This window comes from Nipponia nippon, unplaced genomic scaffold (genome assembly GCF_047370975.1).
Source record: "Nipponia nippon isolate SJK-2023a ecotype South Korea unplaced genomic scaffold, ASM4737097v1 scaffold_5, whole genome shotgun sequence".
Classification (NCBI taxonomy): domain Eukaryota; kingdom Metazoa; phylum Chordata; class Aves; order Pelecaniformes; family Threskiornithidae; genus Nipponia; species Nipponia nippon.
In genome coordinates, this window is record NW_028262369.1 from 60,349,680 (window position 1) to 60,369,698 (window position 20,019).

The 20,019-nt window shown below is 54.3% G+C and overlaps 2 protein-coding genes across 5 annotated transcripts; both read right to left on the reverse strand.

Annotated features, from left to right (window-relative positions):
* Positions 1 to 2,377: 2,377 nt before the first annotated feature.
* On the reverse strand, positions 2,378 to 3,599 carry LOC104010164 (interferon lambda-3-like). Its single transcript, XM_087733674.1, has 5 exons — positions 3,438 to 3,599; positions 3,092 to 3,169; positions 2,788 to 2,931; positions 2,611 to 2,679; positions 2,378 to 2,501 (listed from the first exon to the last, which is right to left on the reverse strand). The coding sequence occupies exons 1-5, from the start codon at positions 3,597 to 3,599 to the stop codon at positions 2,406 to 2,408; spliced, it is 549 nt and encodes a 182-aa protein (XP_087589800.1). The 3' UTR covers positions 2,378 to 2,405.
* A 6,026-nt stretch (positions 3,600 to 9,625) lies between these two features.
* On the reverse strand, positions 9,626 to 15,081 carry LOC104009957 (putative methyltransferase DDB_G0268948). Of its 4 annotated transcripts, none has more exons than XM_087732592.1 (7): positions 14,951 to 15,081; positions 13,193 to 13,321; positions 12,779 to 12,939; positions 12,288 to 12,501; positions 11,548 to 11,648; positions 10,656 to 10,793; positions 9,626 to 10,058 (listed from the first exon to the last, which is right to left on the reverse strand). In XM_087732592.1, exons 2-7 carry the CDS (start codon positions 13,301 to 13,303, stop codon positions 9,968 to 9,970), a joined length of 816 nt encoding a protein of 271 aa, XP_087588718.1. In that variant the 5' UTR covers positions 13,304 to 13,321; positions 14,951 to 15,081; the 3' UTR covers positions 9,626 to 9,967. The 4 variants fall into 4 exon arrangements, with proteins under 4 accessions (XP_087588718.1, XP_087588717.1, XP_087588719.1 ...); XM_087732591.1 differs by lacking the exon at positions 14,951 to 15,081 and adding an exon at positions 14,530 to 14,661; XM_087732593.1 differs by lacking the exon at positions 14,951 to 15,081 and adding an exon at positions 14,375 to 14,490.
* Between the last annotated feature and the right edge of the window lie 4,938 nt (positions 15,082 to 20,019).

A 20,019-nucleotide genomic window follows, 5' to 3' on the forward strand; every position in this document is an offset into this window, starting at 1 on the left:
GGCACGTCTTTTATTTCCTGCCCCCACAGGACACGCAAAGCGAGGAGCGACATGACGGACATGGTGCCTCGTGAGCTCAGCGGAGAGATATAGAGGGACTGCTGTTCCCGGGGGTGATTTCTGCCCTCGCCTTCTGCTCAGGAGACCTGTGCTGCGACCCTGCTGCTGCTCGGGGAATAGAGGTAATTTCCTTCCCCAGAGGTGGATACGCGGGCAGCCCTGCGCCTTCCTCCTGGGCACCCGCAGCAGCATCACATATCGTTCTGTGGCAGCAGCATTTTGCAGTGGCTTGGTAGATACCTTAATGAGGGCAGGATGGTCTAAATACATCTATTTTGCGGGATGAATAAACACCTTCTGCCCTCGTTAGGCTTTCCTCTCGAGATCCATGTGTTGTTTCAATATTGCCATGTAGCCAGAAATGTTTTAAAAACAACCTCCCCACATAGATGTTGGCTATGCGTAGGCCCCGTTAGCGAGGGATTTCTTGCAAGACTTCAAAACTGAGGGGTGACGCTGCGGGCAGGGCTGGGAGGAGGGGTCGCTGGGGCGGACCCCTCCGACGCAGGCACTGACGGCATCTGCTGGCAGCAGGTGGGTGGCACCTGGGGCACGGCCGGATGACAAATTCTATTAAAGCTCCCCAAAGAGCCAGGCCAGGCACCCGGTCTCTGGCTTCTCCCTGTCCCGGCGAAGCTGCTCCATGTAGCGTGGAAATGCCTCTTGCCCAGGGTTTCTGGTTTTGGGGTGGCATGCGTTCGCGTGCTTGCAGCAGGATGGGCTTCCCTCTGCCCTCGGGGTGTGCTTTCCTCCCCCTTTCAAGTCAATACGGCCCAAGCGTGCTGGTGTCTGCTTGAAGGCACGTTTTTTTATTATTTTATAAAAAAAATAATTTATGCAGCCTGTCTTGAGCGACCAGGGCCCATCACTCTGGCAGAAGCAGGTTAAGGCCAGCTGCAAAAGACAAGGACGACAACATTTCCCCACTTTTATGCCTTAGTATGAAGCACAGTTTGGAAACAGAAGGGAAAAGGAAGCTTTTTATCCTCCCCATCAGCAACGAGGTTTCCTTTTGACAGCGCCCTTGCAAAGCCCGAGCAGGATGGGCGGGCGGTGCCTGGGACGTACTTTGTGACAAGTGTTTATGGCTCACGTCCCTGGCTGTCTCTTTGTGGGAAGCCATGGCCGTGCTGCAGCTTGGCCGCTGATAGCTCACTCCCCAACCCTGCAACCTAAAAGCAGCAACCTTAAAATCACCCCAGCCCGAAGTGCCTGAGGGCTCCCCTGCGCTCCTCTCCTTCCTACCACCAAAAGCTGCGCCTTTTGGGTCCCCAGGCCTTGGCTAGGCCCTGGGTTAGGGTGCTCGCTCACCCCAGGTGTGGCCGTCACACATACACGTGGCCACTGTTGCCAGTTCCCCTCCCCGGCGAAACATCTCCCTGACCTGAGAAGACAGAGATTGAATGAGGTTTGGGTCTGCTCACAGGTCCTTTTCCTCCTCTCCCCGCTGGGTGCCTGCCTTCCCCAGCTCCTCGCTCGTCCTGACCTCTAGTTTGGTGGTTAAATCATTCAGGGATCTTCTGAGAGTCCCCAGGATGCCCAAACCCAGAGGCTCGCCCAGCCCGTACCGGGATGCGAGCATCACATTAGGCTGTAGGCTCCTCCAGGCTTCGTGCCCTGGTGTGCACCACCCAGCACGGGCATCCGTCCTGGAAGAGGGTGGCCAGCAGGCTCCTGTCCCCCAGCAGACAGGGACAGCCCTGGCCACAAGACCATCCCTCTGTCCCCAAAGGCAAACCCCGGGGGGGCAGTCAGGGTGCACCCCCAGACAGCTGGAGATGGACATGAGTGCCAAAGGCTTGCTAATTTTCAAATGCTCAACATTCACCTTGATGTCCTCCCTCACCCCTCCCACTAACTCCCTTTTCTGAAGGAATGAAATAACAAAACGTAGTAAAAACATATGATGGCAGCTTGTCTGTTTATGGTATCTGTTTTATTTCTCTTATTAAATAGCACATAAAAAAATAATTTATGCAGGAAAATATACATAATATACTCTGTAATAAATAGCAGGTAAAAAAATAGATTTCCTTAAAAACAGTCAGTGTTTTGAAAACCAGCAAAACAAAAATATCCAATAAATACAGTCATCCCCATTGAACAGCATCTTTCAGGAAAGGCATTTCTTTACCTCCTCCCAAGTCATATATAAATACACAATAAACCCCAATAATTTAAAAGACTGTGAAAGAAAAATTGCTCCTTGAGCTCACATAAATAAGAAAAACGCTTAAATAGGAAATACAGTCCAGTGATGCAATAAAAATCATTTTTCCCGGTCCTCGGGGCATCCTTCGGGGCCGGTGAGCACGGTGCTGTGCCAGCCGCGCTGCCGGCAGGGGCTAAGAGCATTGCTCCTGGAGGGCCGCGCACTTCAGGTCATCCAGCACTTGGAAGACGTGGATGATGGCAGAGGCCTCCAGGCAGCTGGTGGTCTCCTGCGGTGGGGAGAAGGGATGGGTTAGCGCCAGAGATGGTGCAGCGGCCCCATGCAGCCGTGCGGTCACTAACACCCCGAAACCCCCTCGCCCTGCTGGCCCGACTTACTGTTTCCTTGGCCATCTGCAGCTTCTGCAGCCAGCGCCTCAGTTTCCCGGAGGGCTGATCCGTGGCCATCTGCAGGGAAAGCAGCTGCATAAGGACCGGCGCTGCCTCGCGGCGCTGCCACCAGCACCGGGGCCGCTGAGCCAGCACTGGGCCGGCAGGTTTTTGGGGGGCACTCACGCAGCCTCGCAGGTCCTCCCGGGCTTGGGTGAAGAAGGTGAGGGACCGCTGGCGCACCTCGGCGAACCCGGGGGCGGCGGGGAGCCCCAGCATTTTGGTGATGAAGTCCAGCTCGGCTTCCACCAGCTTCAGTCGGTCGGGCACCTGCGGGCGGGAGCATCCTGGTTAGGGACCCAAAGCGCCAGGGCTGGCCGGGGGTCTGGAAGACCGGCCCGGGGGTGTGGGTGGAGGTGGGACCCACTAATGGGAGGTCCTGGCTGGTAGGGGGTTGTACCCCCTTTTTACAGCATCGCCTCGCCCTTACCGACAGGTCTGCCGCCTTCCATCTCCGATGGAAGAGCCTGATGTTGCATTTGTGGTCCGAATGCGGCATGCTGTCATCCTGCAAGCATAAACCAAGAGAGAGACTGAAAAACCGTCATCTTGACTTTTGGTGATGTTGTGCAACCCCAATCAGCCTTGAGGAGTTTGAAACCAGGATGAAATTTGGCCCAGCATCCTCCTTGTCCCCAAATGCCCTTGGAAAACATCCTCCTTGTCCCCAAACTGCTGCAGAAAACATCCACCTTGTCACTGGGGGTCTCGAATTCAGCATCCCCTCTGCCTTGCCCCCTGCCAGCCCACAGCCCCCCACTGCCAGCGGTACTCACAAATTGAGACTTCATCTTCTGCACAGGCTTCAGCTCGTGGGGCACGAGGGACTCGTACTTGGACAGACCGCAGCCCTTCTTCAGGGCGTGCTGGGGCACAGCAGCCACGAGGCTGGCCCCCAGCGCTAGCACAAGCAGCGGGGTGAAGCCAAGGCACAGCATTTTGTCGACGAGAACCTGGCGGTGAGTGGGCTACGATGGGGCCAGGGGGCTGCGATGCAAGAAGCTGGAGAGGACAAACCGGAGTGCTCCAGGCCAGATCCGCTAAATCCCTGATGTAGTGTTGCCTGGCGGTGTTGCGGCGGGTGGCTCCTCGGCTGCAGGGCTGCTGGGCTGGCGGATGGTCCCGACGAGCTGCTTTTCTTGCTTCGCCTGCTTCGTCGTGGCTGCCCCATCTCCCCAGCTTTTATGCTGCCTGCCCGGCATGATTACGCTTTCAGATTGGCAGGAAAATCCGCGGCCTGGAAAGAGGAAAGCGAAAGCGGCGGCAGAGGGAATCCCGCTGCCGCAGGTGCGGCAGGTGTGGGCAGCACCCGCCTCCTGCTGCCTGCGCTGCTGCCTGCTCCGCCGCCCGCCTCGATGGGGTGAGCACAGCCAGCGGCCCGGGATGCCGGGGGATGCTCGGGCTGCCCTCGGCGTGCACCCCTCCAAGGGAGCCCGGCGGGGGGATGCTGCTGCCGCCGCATCGAGCGGCAGAGAGGTGCTGGCAAGTGCGGGGAAGCCTGGGCATGACGCAGTCCAGCACCGCACCGAAAGCTGTGGGAGACCCCCAGGCACGCAGCCCCATGCGGGGCTCGGGGTGGCGGGGAGGGTTTTGGTGCCTCCTGAGCGGTGGCAGTTCGTGCCTCAGTTTCCCCACAGGAAGCACAGCGCAACGGCAGTGGCAGGAAGGGGGCAAAAGCAGCAGCCGGGTGCAGGCACTCCTCAGTGCGGGCTGTGCGCACTATCATTATGTGTGTATTATCCTCGGGGACCAGACTCGCTACAAAAGCCGGAAAAAGGGTGAAAGCAGAAGCAGTTCCCCCCAGCATTTTCCAAGTGGGACGTAGGGTGGTGCAGGGAGGCTGCCGGAGATGAGTGGGGCTGCCACCCCTGCCAGCCACTGCAGAGGTGGCCGGGGCTTCCTCCCTGTTTAGCCTGGAAACGCAAATACCATATATTGACATCCCTCCCCTGACAGCTGGAATGGTGCCCTCGTGCCCCAATTCAGCAAAACCCGTCCTTCCCCTGAGGTAACCTCCTGCGACGTGAAGCCATCATCGCCGTGCTTTTAGTTTTATGCATTTATCGAGCATTAAATATAGAAAATTAGGACAATACCTGTGTCTAAAAACCAAATACAAAGTAAGGCAGCAACAGGCATAAATGCAGTTTGCAGTGCCTCACATGGTGGCCATAGAAGAACACTGCTCCAGAAGGACCTGATTTTTAATGTTCATATTTGTAAATAAACTGCTGACTTCAAGGAATCCAAGGAAATGAGAAAAGTTCTTGCACAAGGCTGTGCAAAGATACACCTATGGGTGGGCAAGCCAGCATGGATGTGCTGTGCCGAGTTGTGGAGGTGGGCCGGACCTCTGGACATCGTCCAGTCCAACCCCTGCTCAAGCAGGGTCAGCCTGCGCAGGTTGCCCAGGACATTGTCCCGTTCTGAGTATCTCCAAGGATGGTGACTCCACAGCCTCTCTGGGCAACCTGTTCCAGTGTTTGACCACCCTCATAGTAAAAAAGTGTTTTCTTGCAGTCAGATGGACTTTCACATGTTTCAGGTTGTGCCCGTTGTCTGCTGTCCTGTCAGTAGGCACCACCAAGAGCCCCTGAACCTTCTCCAGGCTGAACAGCCCCAGCTCTCTCAGCCTTTCCTCATAGGAGAGATGCTCTAGACCCTTCACCATCTCCGTGGCCCTTCGTTGGACTCTCTCCAGTATGTCCATGTCTCTCTCGCACTGGGGAGCCCAGAACTGGACCCAGCACTCCAGGGGCAGCCTCTCCAGTGCTGAGTACAGGGGAAGGATCACCTCCCTCGACCTGCTGGAGACACTTCTCCTAATGCAGCCCCAGACACCATGCATCCTCTTTGCTGCAAGGGCACATTGCTGGCTCATGTTCAACCTGGTGCCCACCAGGCCCCCTGGGGCCTTTTCTGAAAACCTGCTTTCCAGCTGGATGATCCCCAGCACGTCCTGGGACCTGGAGTTGTTCCTCCCCAGGTGCAGGACTTTGCACTTCCCCTTGTTGAACTTCATGAGGTTCCCATCAGCCCATTTCTCCAGCCTGTTGAGGTCCCTCTGGATGGCAGGACGACCCTCTGGTGTGTCACCCACTGCTCCCAGTTTGGTGTCTGGTACACTGCTGGTACACTCTGCCTCATCATCCAGATCATTAATGAAGAGGTTAAACAGGACCGGTTGTTGACCTGCAGGATCTGTTCAGCCTTCCTTGAGCCCTTCCTCCACCCCAGCAGCATCTTGGAGGGCTCAGGTCTTTCCTGGAAAACCACAGTGCAGGTGAAGAGGAGCAGAGACTGGGAGCAGCATGGCTTGGGCAGTGGCTAGCTCAGCTTTGGCCAAACCAGATGGAGACAGAGCTGGGAGAAGAGCCAGGACAGCAAAACACAGTGCTCAAGCCCAATGGCACGGTGGACACTGGGCTTCCCTCCGCAGCAAGTCACCAGCGTCACTGCCAGACCAGGCTCCTGTGCCAGCCTCCCCTGCTGCAGCAGGGTGTGCGAGGTCTGTAGTTAAAAGGCTGAGCCCCGGCCAGGGCTCAGGTCCTCTATCTGTGCTCTCAGTGAACAGGACAAGAGCACTGTCTTTCCTTTCTCTCCCAGTAAACAAATGTACAGATTTAAAAGAATAATTTTTATTCAATGTAACAACTATGAAATAAAAGCCCAAGCCAGCACAAATAACTTCACGTACATTGCCCAAGCAAGGCACAGCTCAGCTGGAATAGACAGCACCTTAGCAGAAAATGCCAACAGATGTGAAAATAAATGTGGCCCCTGGTGAGAAGGGGAGGGAGCGGGGGTCCCGGTGCTGCCTTGAGCTGGAGCCCGGCCAGTCGACGGGACAGGCACCGCAGGGCGTCTCCTTCAGACCAAGATATGAGCCAGGCTGGGGTGTTTCAGCACCCAGGTTGGGATCTCCAGCAGCTGCCAGCAGTGCTGGAGCAGGGTCCCCAGCACCCAGACAGCGACACACAGCACCGAGATAGTGATGTCCGGTGCCTGCTGTGCCAGAACAGCCCCATCTGCAGCCTGTGCTCCCAGAGTGGGGCTGGAAGACTGCCCCACATGAGGCTGGCCCCAGCCAAGGACAGTGTTGGGGACACTCTCCAGTCACCCGTCAGGTCCGAGAGGAGCATCACATCCCTGCGGGGCCCAGCTCCTTTGGCTCCTCTTCTCTGTCGCTGCAGCTTTTATCTCCAGGTGTCATTTCTGGTTGAAGAAGTAAAGCGAAACCTCATCTCTTTGCGCAGGCGAAAGGAGACCTCAAGGCACCAAAGGAAAAGCGAAAGCCGAGCAGGGAAGCCGGGGCCACCAGCACAGCGCCCGCAGCACTTAGGGCGGCCACGATGAAGCCTTGGAAGATCTCATGGGTGCTTTGCTCAGATGTTCGTGCCTTACTTGCCACCAGCCATAGCCGAGCCTGTCGGTGCCTGGCTGAGCAGCAGCAAGGGCTTTTCCCTGACGGGACATGGTCTTGCCATCCTGCGAATCAGCATGCTAGCAAGCGTCTTGCACAGCGATGCCATGCTCCACCCTATCCCAGTCCCCAGCCAGACCAGGAAAACCTGGCTGCGTTCAGCACGGCTCCTCCTAACTGGGCTAGTGCCGGCTTCCTGCCACGACAGCGGAGGGTCCCCCAAAGCCGGCGTGGGCTGGGGATGCCACGCCAGCAGGGTCTGCAGGGCGCTGGGGATCCATGGCAGTCATCGCTCCAGCCCCAGTGGGTCCCAGCCCCAACTGCAGACAGTACCACGCCGGGAATGCGGTACAGGCGGAGCCCCCTCCTCGGATCCATGCGGGCCAGTGAGCTGGAGCCACTCACACTTGCTTAGAGCAAGAAATCCCAGGTGTGCAGGAGGTCCCACGTGCGAGAAGGAAAGCGAAAATGGGCAGGGCTGCGGGCAGGGTTGGCACGGGGTGAGGCAATCACCCCATGACTCATCAGCTACTGCATGGCAGGAGCGTGGAAAAGCCTTGGCCACAAGCCATGCCGCTGGAGCGGGTGGCAAGGAGGAGCCCAGATCACTCCTTCCTGACCCCTTTTGGAGCCAGTTGGCTTGTTGGGGAGGAACCAGCTCATGCTCAAGTCACTGGTCTTAGAAAAGAAACGGGGGGAAAAAAAGAAAAGAAAAAAAAACCCAACAAAAGTGTGCCCCAAAAAGCCAGCTTTAAAGGAAAACAAAAGAAAATCAAACGTACACCAGCCTGGGTAATGTGCAGGAGCCCTGCCCATAGCCCAGTGGCAGCAGGGCAGGGGACATCAGGTGGCCTCTGCTAGGCAGCCATCACTGGACCCATCCCCACCAGCCTGGGGTGTCAGTGCCACCAAAGTGCTGCCAGCCCCACTACGCACCCCATAACCCTTCATTGCCTCTCAGCACATGCGATCCACAGCAGCCGTCGCAGCATCGGACTGGTTTGCGCCACTCCGCTTGCCTCACACTGCCAACACCGTGCCTAAGCCTGTTGGTGATGCAATCCCTGGTGTTAGATCGTGGCCAGTCACCCACTGCATCATCCTGGGGGATGTGCCAAGTGCCCTGCAGATGCTGGGGAGGGAAGGTCTGTTAATTGCAAAGTTCATTCATGAACAGATTTAAACAGACTGTTTTAAATTTAAAGCAAGTAAAAAACCCCAAACAAGCACTTTTTTCCCCCAGAGCCTTTGTGCCAGCACTGTAGGGGCACACGGGGACATCTCCCCGCCCAGGCAGGGCTGCAGGGATGCACCTCCCCAGGACAAGCCCTGCCAGCCCAGCTGGGGCTTCCCCAGCCAAGGCAGCCCTACCAGCCACCTGCCTCCCAGTAGCTATGTTGTCCAGTGCAGTCCTGGGCAGGGAGAGACCTCTAGTGCTTCTTCAGGAGAAGACAAGCCACCAGCCCCATCCTCACCCAGCAAGGGAGGTTTTTTACAAGTGCCACTCACCCAACTCAGCTGCACCCAGCGCAGCCTCTCCACCAGCGACCTGCAGCAGAGCTTGATTCAGCATCACCACTCAACGAGGTCTTTTCCAGCACATGGACACAAGACCAGCCTAGCATCAGCACTAGGCTTCCCTCCCCATAGCTGTCCTCCTGGGACCCCGCCACCCTCCCGGGAGCCACCAATTGGGGTCAGCACTCAGTGACCCCCATGGAGATATACCCAGGGTCAAGCACCTTCACCAGGTTAGAGGAGGCTCAGTCCCTGCACCCATGGCAGGGCCATACCCAAGAGCCCCAGGACCCCAGCAGAAGCACCTCCAGCCCCTATAAGCCTCCCTCCAGGTGCTCTCAGAGGGGACAGACAGAGGCATTGCTTCCATCTTCCTTAACAAGGCACCAAGGTGTAACAGAGTGAGGCCACAGCCTTGCCCACGGCATCAAGGCAGCCTTCTTGCCAGGGGCAGGAATTACAAGAAAGGGAAAAGGCCCCTGCAGAGGCTGTGCCTGGACAAAGCCTCCAGAAAACAAACAGGAGGGGACTTGTGCTGGGCTGCGTCTGGCTTTGAACCCCTTTGCCTCTATCTGCCCCTCCCCGAAACACAGATACGAATCTTGCCTTTGCAGTGTGAATAAGCAATAGCAGGCCAGGACTGAGCAGAGCACAAACCTGCTCCCCTGTGGCAGCCATCCCAGAAAGGCTCCCGAGCTGTGGCTGGGGACAAGTAACCTCATGAGGACCAAAGCAGCAGCAATGGGCAAACCTGGAGTAGATAAGCTGTTGATAGGCCTGCATCAGCCAGCAATACAGTCATGCAGTGGGCGAGAACAGCCCCTTGCCAGCCTGGCCTTCAAAGACAGCACACAGCTCCTAGTTTAGCCTGGGCAGGGTAAGGGGCAAGTGGCCCTTTTACCCAAAACCCATCGCCCCACGAAACCAAAGGCCACTCAGGGCCTAGGTAAGCAACACCCATGAAGTACAGTTATTTCGACTGCAGCAGGCACTCTACAGCCTCTCAAAAAGAAGAGCCACATGCAACTTTTCATCAATTTTTTTATTACTATTAATTGTGTAAGAAATGCAGCAAGTTTCTCAGCTGTTACTGTGATTCTCACACCCACGTGCAATCCAGCCACCATAGTCTGAAACCAGATCCTTCCGGTGCCAACAGAGCAGCACTGGGCAGACTGGAGGACCAACATGGACAGGAGACAGAGCAGGCAGAAACCCACATCTGCCTTCCACAGAAGATCAAAATTTTAATCACCAAAATCAGCACTGATCTTCCCAAGGAAGAAGGGTGGTTACAAGTGGGGTATTAAGAGACAACCCACTTTTTCCATCCCTTCCAGCACCAGATCAGAAGGGTTTTTCCTCTCACCGTCCCTTGCACCCCAGCACACAGATGTGCCTCACCCAGAACTCCACTGGGGTTTCACGAGAAGAAACTCCCATTGTCTCCAGCATCCTGAAACAAGAAGCAGAAGAAGGGTCTCACTCTGTCCAGCCAGCTCCCACCTGACACAGCGTGACATCCACAACCAGAGATAGGTCTCTTCCACCCAAAGCAGAGAGGTCTTTATGGCAGATGCAGGAGGCAGCAACGCATCCAGCACACGCATGAGGGTTGTTCTGGTCAATGAGCAAATCAGAGGCCCATGGATGCCTGCCCTTCCCTTCCCAGCTTTGCAGCAGGCCCTTGCTACACATCAGTTAAGATGCAACTGTCAAGGTCTTGTCCTCTGCTAATCAACAGCAAGGCAAAGAAACCCCAGATACCTCTGATGCGAGATGTACACACAGATACATCAGTGCAAAACCACCATCAGCTACATAGACAAACTTTTAAGTCAACTGACTCAAACTGTGGTCAATCATGCTGTGACCAGCTGAGGATCTGCTGTTTAACCTCTGACAAGTATCCATCCACACCCAGGGGGAAGGAGGGAAAAATATTGCTGCACAGCTCACTTCTAGCTTTGAAGGGGTCCCCACAACCTTACTCTTCATTCATGGTGTGAGAGGGGTCTTCCATGTCCTGCCTGTTTTCCCAAGCAGTTCTCACCTCTTTTCAGTCTCTTGGAGGAGGGATTTTGCAGCTTCGGGGTCATTCTTCATAAAGGCTTGATATGGAGAGACAGACTCCAGGTAACCAACCACACCAGCAACCGTCATGGGAATTTTGTCAAAGATATCAGTGATTCTAAAAGGGAGACAGGGAAGAAAAGAGCATTGGCAAGTTAAATCTCAAAGACAGTGGAACAAGAACAACTGATTGAGGTGGTGGTGAATAAAATACCTGACACCAAAGGTCCCACAGATGGAAACATCCGATTGTGTCATTTGGTGGGTCAGGAGCTCTAACTGATGCACTACAGGAGAAGCAGAGATGGTCCCAGGAACCATCTAACATAGTCTGTGACTTGAAAGCCCTTTCAGCACAGGCCTACCCCCAGAGCCCATTCCCCTCCAGCAGCCAGGACACCAACACCTCCGCAACGCCACTGCCAACACATCCTTTTTGCCTGCAGAGTCAGTCCCTGCCCCATGCCTTGGTGGGGAGGCAGGTGCCAGCTCCCTGGAGGTCTGGGGCAGGTTTGTTCTCTCCCTCCATTTTTCCCCCTTCATCCATTAAGTGATCTTCCCAGAAGCCTCAAATTATCATAAACCAACAAAAAATAAACTAACACAGTTTTGCCTTGAGCAGGAAGGGTCCTTGCAGCCCTTAGACGACACTTGCCAGCCCAGCATAGAGCTGCATTAAATCCAGTGGAGTGGAAATGCAGCCGCATGGCTCTGCCACAATGCAAAGGCATTTGCTGGGACCCAGCAGGTACCTGCTCCAGCAAACCCAGCTCCCCGTGTTGTCCCCAGGCCGGCAGCAGACCAGCCCCACAGAGGAGCAGAGACACTACCTCTATCCACTCCTGGTGCAGTGCCAAGGAGTTTCTACTTACCTCTTCTTATCTGGAAATGGCAAGGCCTCAAAAATCTCTTTGTAGTCTTCCAAGACAAGTTTTATCCTATTATGTGAGTATTTTAGAAGCAGGTCCCAGGCCTGTAAAGACAGCAAATTAAAAAACAAAACACAAAACCACTTGAAGCTCTCAGTTTCCACTTAACTCAGGCTTGCTTGGCCCTAGGTCTGATGCATCCATGCATGTACTTTTAAATACACCTTGCATTAAAATTCACAAAATCTTGCTCAGAGTCAAGAACTCAAGGATCTTATTTTATTAGAGATAAAGGTCCTGTCCTCTGCACTGCTATTTCTAAAAGGAGACTTTCCACTATGAGTTATTAAAACTCTTTGTCAAGAAAGATCACCAAGAAAGCCTCTTTCCAAACAGTTTCTACTTCCCATTCTTTTCATTGTGATCAGGGCAACAGAAGTCTTTGATGATACCAGCATCCCCAGATTTGCTCCGTAGCCCTTCTCACCACACCAAAGTCTGCCCTATTAGTCCTAATGTCCCTCTTCCCATCCAGCCAGCTCCAGCACTGTGTGGGAACCACTAACACCCCATCTCAACCTTGTCCTTTTATTTAACCATCCCTCTGCCCCATCCTCCAGTAGGACTCCTCTAGTTGTACCCCCCCAAGCCCATGGCTTTCCTCTCTGCATTTAAGTACTAACACATTTTCCCCTGTCCACATCAGGAGGGGAAGCCCCGAGGTTTAAATTTCATCACCTCACCTCCCTGAAGACTTTGGTCAGCTTTTCGGAGCAGTTTCCATAGCGCAGACTCATGTCCACAGTGTAGGTGCTGATGGCAACACAACCACCTGGCTTAACCACGCGGTTTGCTTCTCTCATGAACTTCTCAATATCGAACCAGTGCGCAGCTGTAAATGAAGTCAGGAGATCCACCGAGGCATCCTCGAATGGCAGCTCCTCTGCAGGGCACACGCTGGAAGGGGGAAGGAAAAAAAGGTAGCGTACAATATGGGAATTCAGGAGTAGGACATTAAGTCAGTGAGCATTTTTTGGAGTCAATGATGACCATTTGGGATGCAAGACCATGGCTACTGTAAGTCTAGGATAATATCCATTCATCCCAGGAATCCCATCAAGTGGGATTTTGTATGGTGCTGGCTGGCTCTTACAACAATCATACTCACAAAACACCACCTCCGTGTGAGGACCTGAATTTTGCCTTCGGCTGAGCTCGCTGCCCCGACACTCACAGGTAGGAGACACTGGGCAGGGAGGGGGCATCCCTGGCCTCCTGGATCTGCGCTGCACTGATGTCTGTTCCCACCACCTTCTTGAAGTGCTCCGCAAGGAAGCGGGTGCCTTGTCCGGACCCGCAGCCGACATCCACCACCAGCTCAGCAGGGTTTGCCCTCTGCGGGGAGGAGCAGACGCGTCTCAGCAGGCAGCCACCCAATTTCTGTGCTTTTACCCCGTTCCTCCCCCCAGCGTCCACACAGGAAGGGCCTCGGCATGACACAAGCCCTGGGAAGGCTCTTCTCTGCCCACATCTCGCCTTGACCCCAACCGATTTATTCTTCCCCACGGCACCAACCAAGGTAACGCTCCCAGGAGGGTAAATACTACTACCTTGTTTTTTCCCTACAGCCTGGCCATACCCCACTCACCTTTTCCTGCAGGTAGGCGAGGATGGTTTGTTGCAGCTCTCTGCCTGGCGCAAACCTGTATTTCTGGTAGACGGCCGCGTGCCCTCTCCCCTCAAACATCTGGGTGGCCATGCTTGGGTGACCTGGCACCTGGGAGGAGGCAGCAAGCTGGGTTTGTCACCACAGGATCAGACTCCTCCTGCCTCCTTAGCGTGTGACCACAGGCACTAAAGTCTCCAGTTCCTGGCAGGGGCCCAGGGAGGACTTTGCCCATGAGGCTCCAGCAAGGGACCATGAACCTGCTCGCCAAGCATCCCTCCCACAGGTATAAGCTAATTGCAGAAGCAAAAGAGCAGCATCTTACAAGGAAAAGCTTTTAGGTTTTTAAACTCTTCGTCTTACTCCTTTGCTTCCCCCACCCACCTGGGTGCCTTCTGAAATAAAGCACCATTACAGCTAGAATATCTGTGAATCTGGGGGGACTGAGCATCAGAAAGACTAACAGCAGAAAAGCTTGGTTTTTTTTTTTTTTTAAACAAAATCCATGTTTTAGTATTTGCAACACAACCACAGCAACTCCACCCTGCTCCTTCTGAACCGTGTGATTTTTTTTGCACCTTCCTGCCCCAGAAGGGCTCAAAGTCTCCTTTAAATCCAGAGCCCCATTAACCCCGTCACCCAGAACCACAGGCGGAGGCGAGCCCAGCCTCGCCGCGGGGCCCCTCGGGCCTCCCGCCAGCCCAGCCCCGCCATCGAAGCGGCTTTCACAGACACGGCGCACAGCGCTCCCCGGCTCACCCGCGGGTTTGGCCGCCCCAGCTGCGATAAACCCGACGGTCCCCGCGCCCACCGGGCAGGGCCCCGGCCGGCGAGGCCCAGCGGCGGCTGGGTGCCGCTCTTCGCCCATCGCGCCGGAAGGCTCTCGGCCCTCATCTCGGGTTTATCATCTCCGGTTTATCTCGGTGCCCGAGCAGGCGCAGCAGCGGCTCCGACGCTCCGCGGCCTGACGGCAGAGACCCGCCAGAAGGACTCCCCGCCTCGCTTCGCCAGCCACCGCACCTTCTCGCACGCTCGCAGCGAGCGAGCGGAAGGAGGCAACAGCAGCGAGGTTCCCGAGCGACACGCAAATATCCCACACCAGGCACGAAAGGGTTATTGCATCGCGTGACGCAAGAAGAGATGCCGAGCTGGGTGGCGGCTTACCCAGCTCCGGGCCAGCCGCCGCCAGCCGGGAACGGCGGCCCCGCCAAAGCCCCGTTGGGAGGGGAGCCCCCCAGCTGCCTCCCGTGCGCTCGGAGAAGCCTGCGACCCCCCCCGCCGCCCCCGGGCGGCCGCGCCGCTCCTCTCACCGCCCGCACCTGCTGCCAGCGCCTCCCGCTTCCGAGCTCCGGGCCGCTCCAGGGGCCGGGACGAGGGGGAGGGCAGGGGAGGGGAGGGGAGGCCGGCGCCGCCCCCGTACCGCCCGCCCCGGCGGGGGAGCGGGGCCGCCCCGGGCAGCGAGGCCCCGGCAGCTTCCCCCTGCTGCCCGGCCGGAGCGGGGGCAAGAACGGGAAAGCAGCTTCCCGTCTCCCATCCCACCGAGGTCCTGGGGCCCGAGAGGCGAGCCGAGCCTTCACAGAGTTTCTGCGGGTATTAAAGACAGCTCGCAAAACGCCCGCGCACTGGGGGGATGCTAAGCAGCCCCGTGCCTGTCAAGAAGCAGCTGTGAAGGCCAGCAGATGCTGCGAGGTAGCAGGAGAACAGGATTCAAACGCTGCAGGCACCCAAAGCCGTACTTACAGAGGTCTGGCTGTACTGGCGGTCCCCTCCTGTTGTCCAGCAGAAAGAGAAAAGGCATAAATAGAGCCCATGTAACCCCACCACCAACTTTAAGAGCACAGAGCACCGGTATTTAAGGATTAGGCAAAGCCCCTCCCCTGACTTGGGGCAGGATTTTACCCCTTCACACACTAGAGTAATGCTTATTACATACAGCTGAAGCTAGCAGAGCCGTGGTTCGCTTGAAGCACATTCAATTCAGTTTGTATTTTGCACAGCGCTTGTGAATCTTTGCTAATTAGCACAGCCTTTAAGCCCCTCCTAATTTGAAGAGAAATCAGTGAAACTTTTCCAGGGGCTGAAGATGGAGGCCACCTGGAAGCAGTCTGCTGAATCAAAGTGTGGATTGAAGTCAGTGGGCTTGTGTCCTGAGTATTTCATTTGGGCCACCTGCTGCTTAATTGTACCAGGGGTACATCGCTGCACGAGGAGAAAATACAACACGAGCACCGAAGGCCCCTGTGTTTTCATGACCCTCAGTGTCCTGCAGCATCTGGCGAGAGTCTGGCCTATTTGGGGTTTAGATACCCTAATTTTGCCTGTACTTTGCTGAGAGGCAGGAAGGGATGATGTCCCAGGCTTCAGTCACCTGCCCTCTTCCTAACTCTGAGGTCCCCGTAGCACAGGCCGCTCTCATGGGTGACGTACAGATGATGTTTATCTGATTATCCTCTGGCTACAGCTGAGATCAAACACCTACAGTAAAAGAAAATGTGAGCCAGGCACGGGCTGCAAATGGCACCAGTCCTTTTCTAAGCTCTCCCAGCCTTTGGTGCACTGGATTCAGCTGCCTTTGACTCCCTACCCCAACTCTGTTATATTCCCCAAGTGAAAGCTAATCCCTGATGGCCCTGCACCATGCAGCAATAAATTGGCCTCCTCGACCTTTAGATTGCTGAGCCTTAGCCCAAATGTGAGTTATACCCCAGGTATAGAGAATCAGATGCTGTCCATCATCCCTACCAGCCCACTCACTAAGTCTGGGGGCTTTAAGGAATGCCGAAGCACCCAGGGATCTTCCCACCAGCTCCTTCCCCAGACCTACAGACCCTGAGGACTTAAATTATATAGCAGGGTCCTGAACCAATAGACCTCCAAACCCTAACCTTAATGCAGAAAAGGAGAAGGTAAGATACCGGCATCCCTCCACACCTACTCTCTTAAAGTCTTGCCTCCTGCCCACCTTTGTGCCTCTGCAGAATGCAGCAGCAAACTGGCTCCCAGAGCTTTGCTTTTCCAAACAGCACCAGCGAGCTAAGCCCTAGCCTCATCTATGGCCAGGAGATCAATTCCTGCCCTTGGGAAACAGAGAGGTACTCACTTGAGTGTGAGCACTCACTTGAGTGCTTCTGACACCTCTCTGTGCTCCTCTGCCACCGCCAGTCCCAGCCCGCGCCGCGTCCTCACCTTCCCGCGGCGGTCCGGAAGCTCGGCCGCTGGGGTTTCACTGCAGCCGCTGGGACCATTTTCAGAGATATATTTGGGTTTTTTTTCATTGGGAATGCATCTCACACTGAAAATTATTAAAAAAAAAAAATCAATCTATTTTGGCGAAAAAAGCCCAAATGAGACTCCTGTCAGTCTTCCTGCATCACTTGTCAGTATTTTTCACCAATGGCACTGTCATTTCCGCAGCACTGAAATGTCTCATCTTGATATGGAAAAAGCCATTTTGTTTCTATTATTGTGGTTCATTTCATTGCACATCAGTAAATATTGTACTGGATTCTTTTTCTCAGTGTAATGACCTGACATCCAAGGGAAACAGTGCTGCCTCGTGAAAACAAAACATCTGACGTCACCTTAGCCAGACGCTTTGATATTTCTGAAGATTTCCTTTCCCCTCCTACTTTGTTTTGGTGCCAGTGGGGAAGAGCTGCTCTGTTTTATCCCGAATACAAATGTCACTCTCGGCCAAGCCTGGCTCTGTAATTGCATTCACGCCATCCCCAGCAATAACTTTCTGGCAGAAGAATCTTCCCTGATTTCACTTGGAGAACTCTTAACCGGCTGCTTTTCCTGCAGCTACACAACACATTACAAAACTCATAAACACCTTCTAATTAATTATACCTATTTCTCAAATGGAAAATGAATTCTCATTTATTTTCTCCATGACTGTATTTTAAGCCCAGACATTGCAGCTCTGGGCCGCTTAAAAAATCGTAATGAGTTTTCTCTTTTGCTTAACGATGTGTCATTCACCCTCCTTCCACCCTCCTTCTCTCCAAGCAAGCCAGTGTCCCACTGGCCCCCAGGTTATGCCCCTCCTACGCCAGCCTCTGCCCATAGAATCCTGCATGGAGCTCAAACGCTGACAGATACACCAAGCTGCATCTTTCGGAGGATCTCCCAATTTTGGAGGCTCCAAGTACCAAAAGAATGACAAACGTCTTGCTCAGAGGGTTCAATTCTCCACTTTTTCCATGGATAATCCCCTACCTGGAAAACACTCCAGGTCACCTTCCCACACCTGTGTAGAGGAATCTGAGGGAAAACCCAGTTCTGGCCAGCTGCATCTTCATGAGTGGATTTTGTTGTAGTTGCTACTAGGTACGGATGGAGAGGAACACCACTTAATCGCATCTCGCTAAACTCAAGGTGCCGAGAAGATGTGTGGCACCTGAAGGGGTCTGCGATACTCATAGTTTTTGTGTTCCCCTCCTTTTCTCAGGCTGGATGTCTCTGCCCGCTGCTGCTGGAAGCTGTGTAGAGGCAATGCTGCAGGACACATGAAATAAGTGGCCTCATTTTTAGAGATTTTGAACACTGGGCAATTCCCCAAAAGCAACTGGCACAAGTAGGGTCACAACGCACGTGCTGGCACCATCATTACTGCTTGTAATGAGCTCCAAGATCTTATGCTGGGAAAAGAAATCCAGACCCAGTGCACATATCGAGGAACGTGCTGTGCCCGCCCTGGTGATGTCTGGGCCGTATTTCACCCGACGTTGCTCTGACTGCTCAGCACGACCTGTGGAAGATGCCCAGCCCCATCCTCCGCAGCGCTGGCCTGCTGGCACTGAACCCTGCAAATGGATTGCATGTGGCATGGAGGTAAAGGAAGAGGCGGCAAATCACCCTGTTGCGGTGCTGCATTTCATTTACAAATTTAATTGTTTTAAATTTCATTTCAGCTTCAATTGACTCGGCAGCTCTTTGCCAGACCGCACTGGAGGGAGGATACCCACGGGGTAGGCAAAAAGGGTGAACAGCCGCCACGGGAGGGCTGGGCGGGCTGGGGCCAACCTCCCCATCACGAGGATCCTGATCCAGGATGGGGCTGGCACTGTCCTCCTTGCTACGCGACAGCCTTGGAGCTTGGGGGTCGTGTATTTAGGTGGTAACTACACCGAGGAGTCAAAAGAGTTTGTAACCAGCAGGCTCTTGCTCACTAGGAACAAATAAATACGGTGCCAATGTCTCCACTCCGGAGTCCCTCCCCACCAAGAAGGTAGCGGTGATATGAAGATGTAATGGGACCACAGTGCCCGAGGGGGAATGGGCGAAACGCTCAGGGCACGCTGCTCCCCGGAGCATCGCTTCTGGCTCTATTGCCTGGGTTATTTACACTGTGAAGAAACCAGTGATATTTCTCTTACCTTGTCAAGAAAATTATGTGCTTTTAAGACCCCAGTAAGGCTTTGGCTCTCAGGAGACTTTCCCCTGTTTATTTATTCTCTGATGGAAAAGGAACAAGATTTATTATCGCAACGAGGAATAAAGGAATCAGAAAATACTTGTATTTCTACAAGGCTCTTTTTAAACCTAGAGGGCTCAGACTTTAAACTAATGAAGAACATAATTCTCTTGGCTTATGAGCAGCAGGGCATGGGATAAAATCTTCTTGTAGGAAAGGCAGTTACCTGCAAATCAAGGATGTCTCAGCTGATCGCATGGCTGTGTGTGTTATAGCCGTGCCTCGAGGTCTCAGCTGGGATTGGGGCTGTCCCTGCCCGCTCTCCAGCATCTGCAACCCAGAAAAAATCAGTGCTCATGTGAAAAAAGCCCAGATGAAAGAGAGACCCAGGGGACCAGCCAGCGAGGGAGAGGGAAGGGAGGAAGGAATCTCTGCAGTAGTGACTATTTTGGGGAACGTGCATCCGCACCCATGCAAGTAAGCATCACGGCCAATTGCCGGATCCTTTTAATAGCAGCCAGCACACTGGCTGGTTATTCTTGTGCTCAAGCACACAAAAGGTTGGAGAAGAAATAAAGGCAGGCGGGGGCAAGCTCAAGGGCAGAGGAGGAAGTCTGTGGAGGCAGAGCACCCCTGACTTTGAAATCCTGCCTCCTCCCCTAGCTCATCCTGCCGTAAATCCTTCCTTATGAATGACTGATGCACAGCACGCAGGGAGCTGAAAGCCCTGGCTGGGAGCAAAGCCCCAGCACTGGATCTTCCGGAAACAATAAGAAACAAGTCTTTCTCCTATGATTTCACCTTTTAATTAAGGAAGATGGGAAGACTGATTGTAGGGACGATGAATGAAATTAAATTAAGAAGTCAGCTGAGAATCTGTAGTGGAGCGCGCTGAGATCTCCCGTTCCCCATGCAGGGACCGGAGGCTCCTCCGTGCTTCCTGGCTCATCTTACGTCTTTATTTGCTGGTGAAAGCTTATCATTGTCTCCAATTCATTTGTAACTATAGAGCCATTGATCTCTCGTTACCTGATGGCCTTAAACAGACCTGAATGTCCCAACTCACCTTGGTGGCACCGCAATCCAGCACTGCAGCCCTCTTGGCCGAGTGGATTCCCAAGGCGGCTGATGCAAAAGTACCAGATGGTGATTTTGGTGTTTGCAGGCACAGCCAGTTCCTGTCAGAATCCCAGCAGTCCCATCAGATTTGCAGCGATGTTGGCTTTTGCTGTCAAAATTCATTGCCGTCCGCAGTTCCCAATGCAGCAACTCAGAGACAGGGCTGAACCTGGGCAGGAGAAGCAGCCCACCCATATTTTGGCAGCGGGGTTTCTCTTCGCCTTACCAGAAATGTTTCTTTTTAGACACCTGAGAGCAAACAAGATCTCAG

What these genes read in the sequence shown, in the direction of transcription:
- LOC104010164 (XM_087733674.1), bottom strand. Translation starts at nt 3,599, where the DNA reads ATGCTGTGCCTTGGCTTCACCCCGCTGCTTGTGCTAGCGCTGGGGGCC. An exon ending in AGAAGATGAAGTCTCAATTT is followed by an intron (nt 3,170 to 3,437) that starts GTGAGTACCGCT and finishes TTATGCTTGCAG; the next exon opens with GATGACAGCATGCCGCATTC. An exon ending in GGGAGGACCTGCGAGGCTGC is followed by an intron (nt 2,680 to 2,787) that starts GTGAGTGCCCCC and finishes CTTTCCCTGCAG; the next exon opens with ATGGCCACGGATCAGCCCTC.
- LOC104009957 (XM_087732590.1), bottom strand. Translation starts at nt 14,104, where the DNA reads ATGAGGGCCGAGAGCCTTCCGGCGCGATGGGCGAAGAGCGGCACCCAG. An exon ending in TGGGGCGGCCAAACCCGCGG is followed by an intron (nt 13,322 to 13,969) that starts GTGAGCCGGGGA and finishes GCCTCCTCCCAG; the next exon opens with GTGCCAGGTCACCCAAGCAT. An exon ending in TCGCCTACCTGCAGGAAAAG is followed by an intron (nt 12,940 to 13,192) that starts GTGAGTGGGGTA and finishes TCCTCCCCGCAG; the next exon opens with AGGGCAAACCCTGCTGAGCT.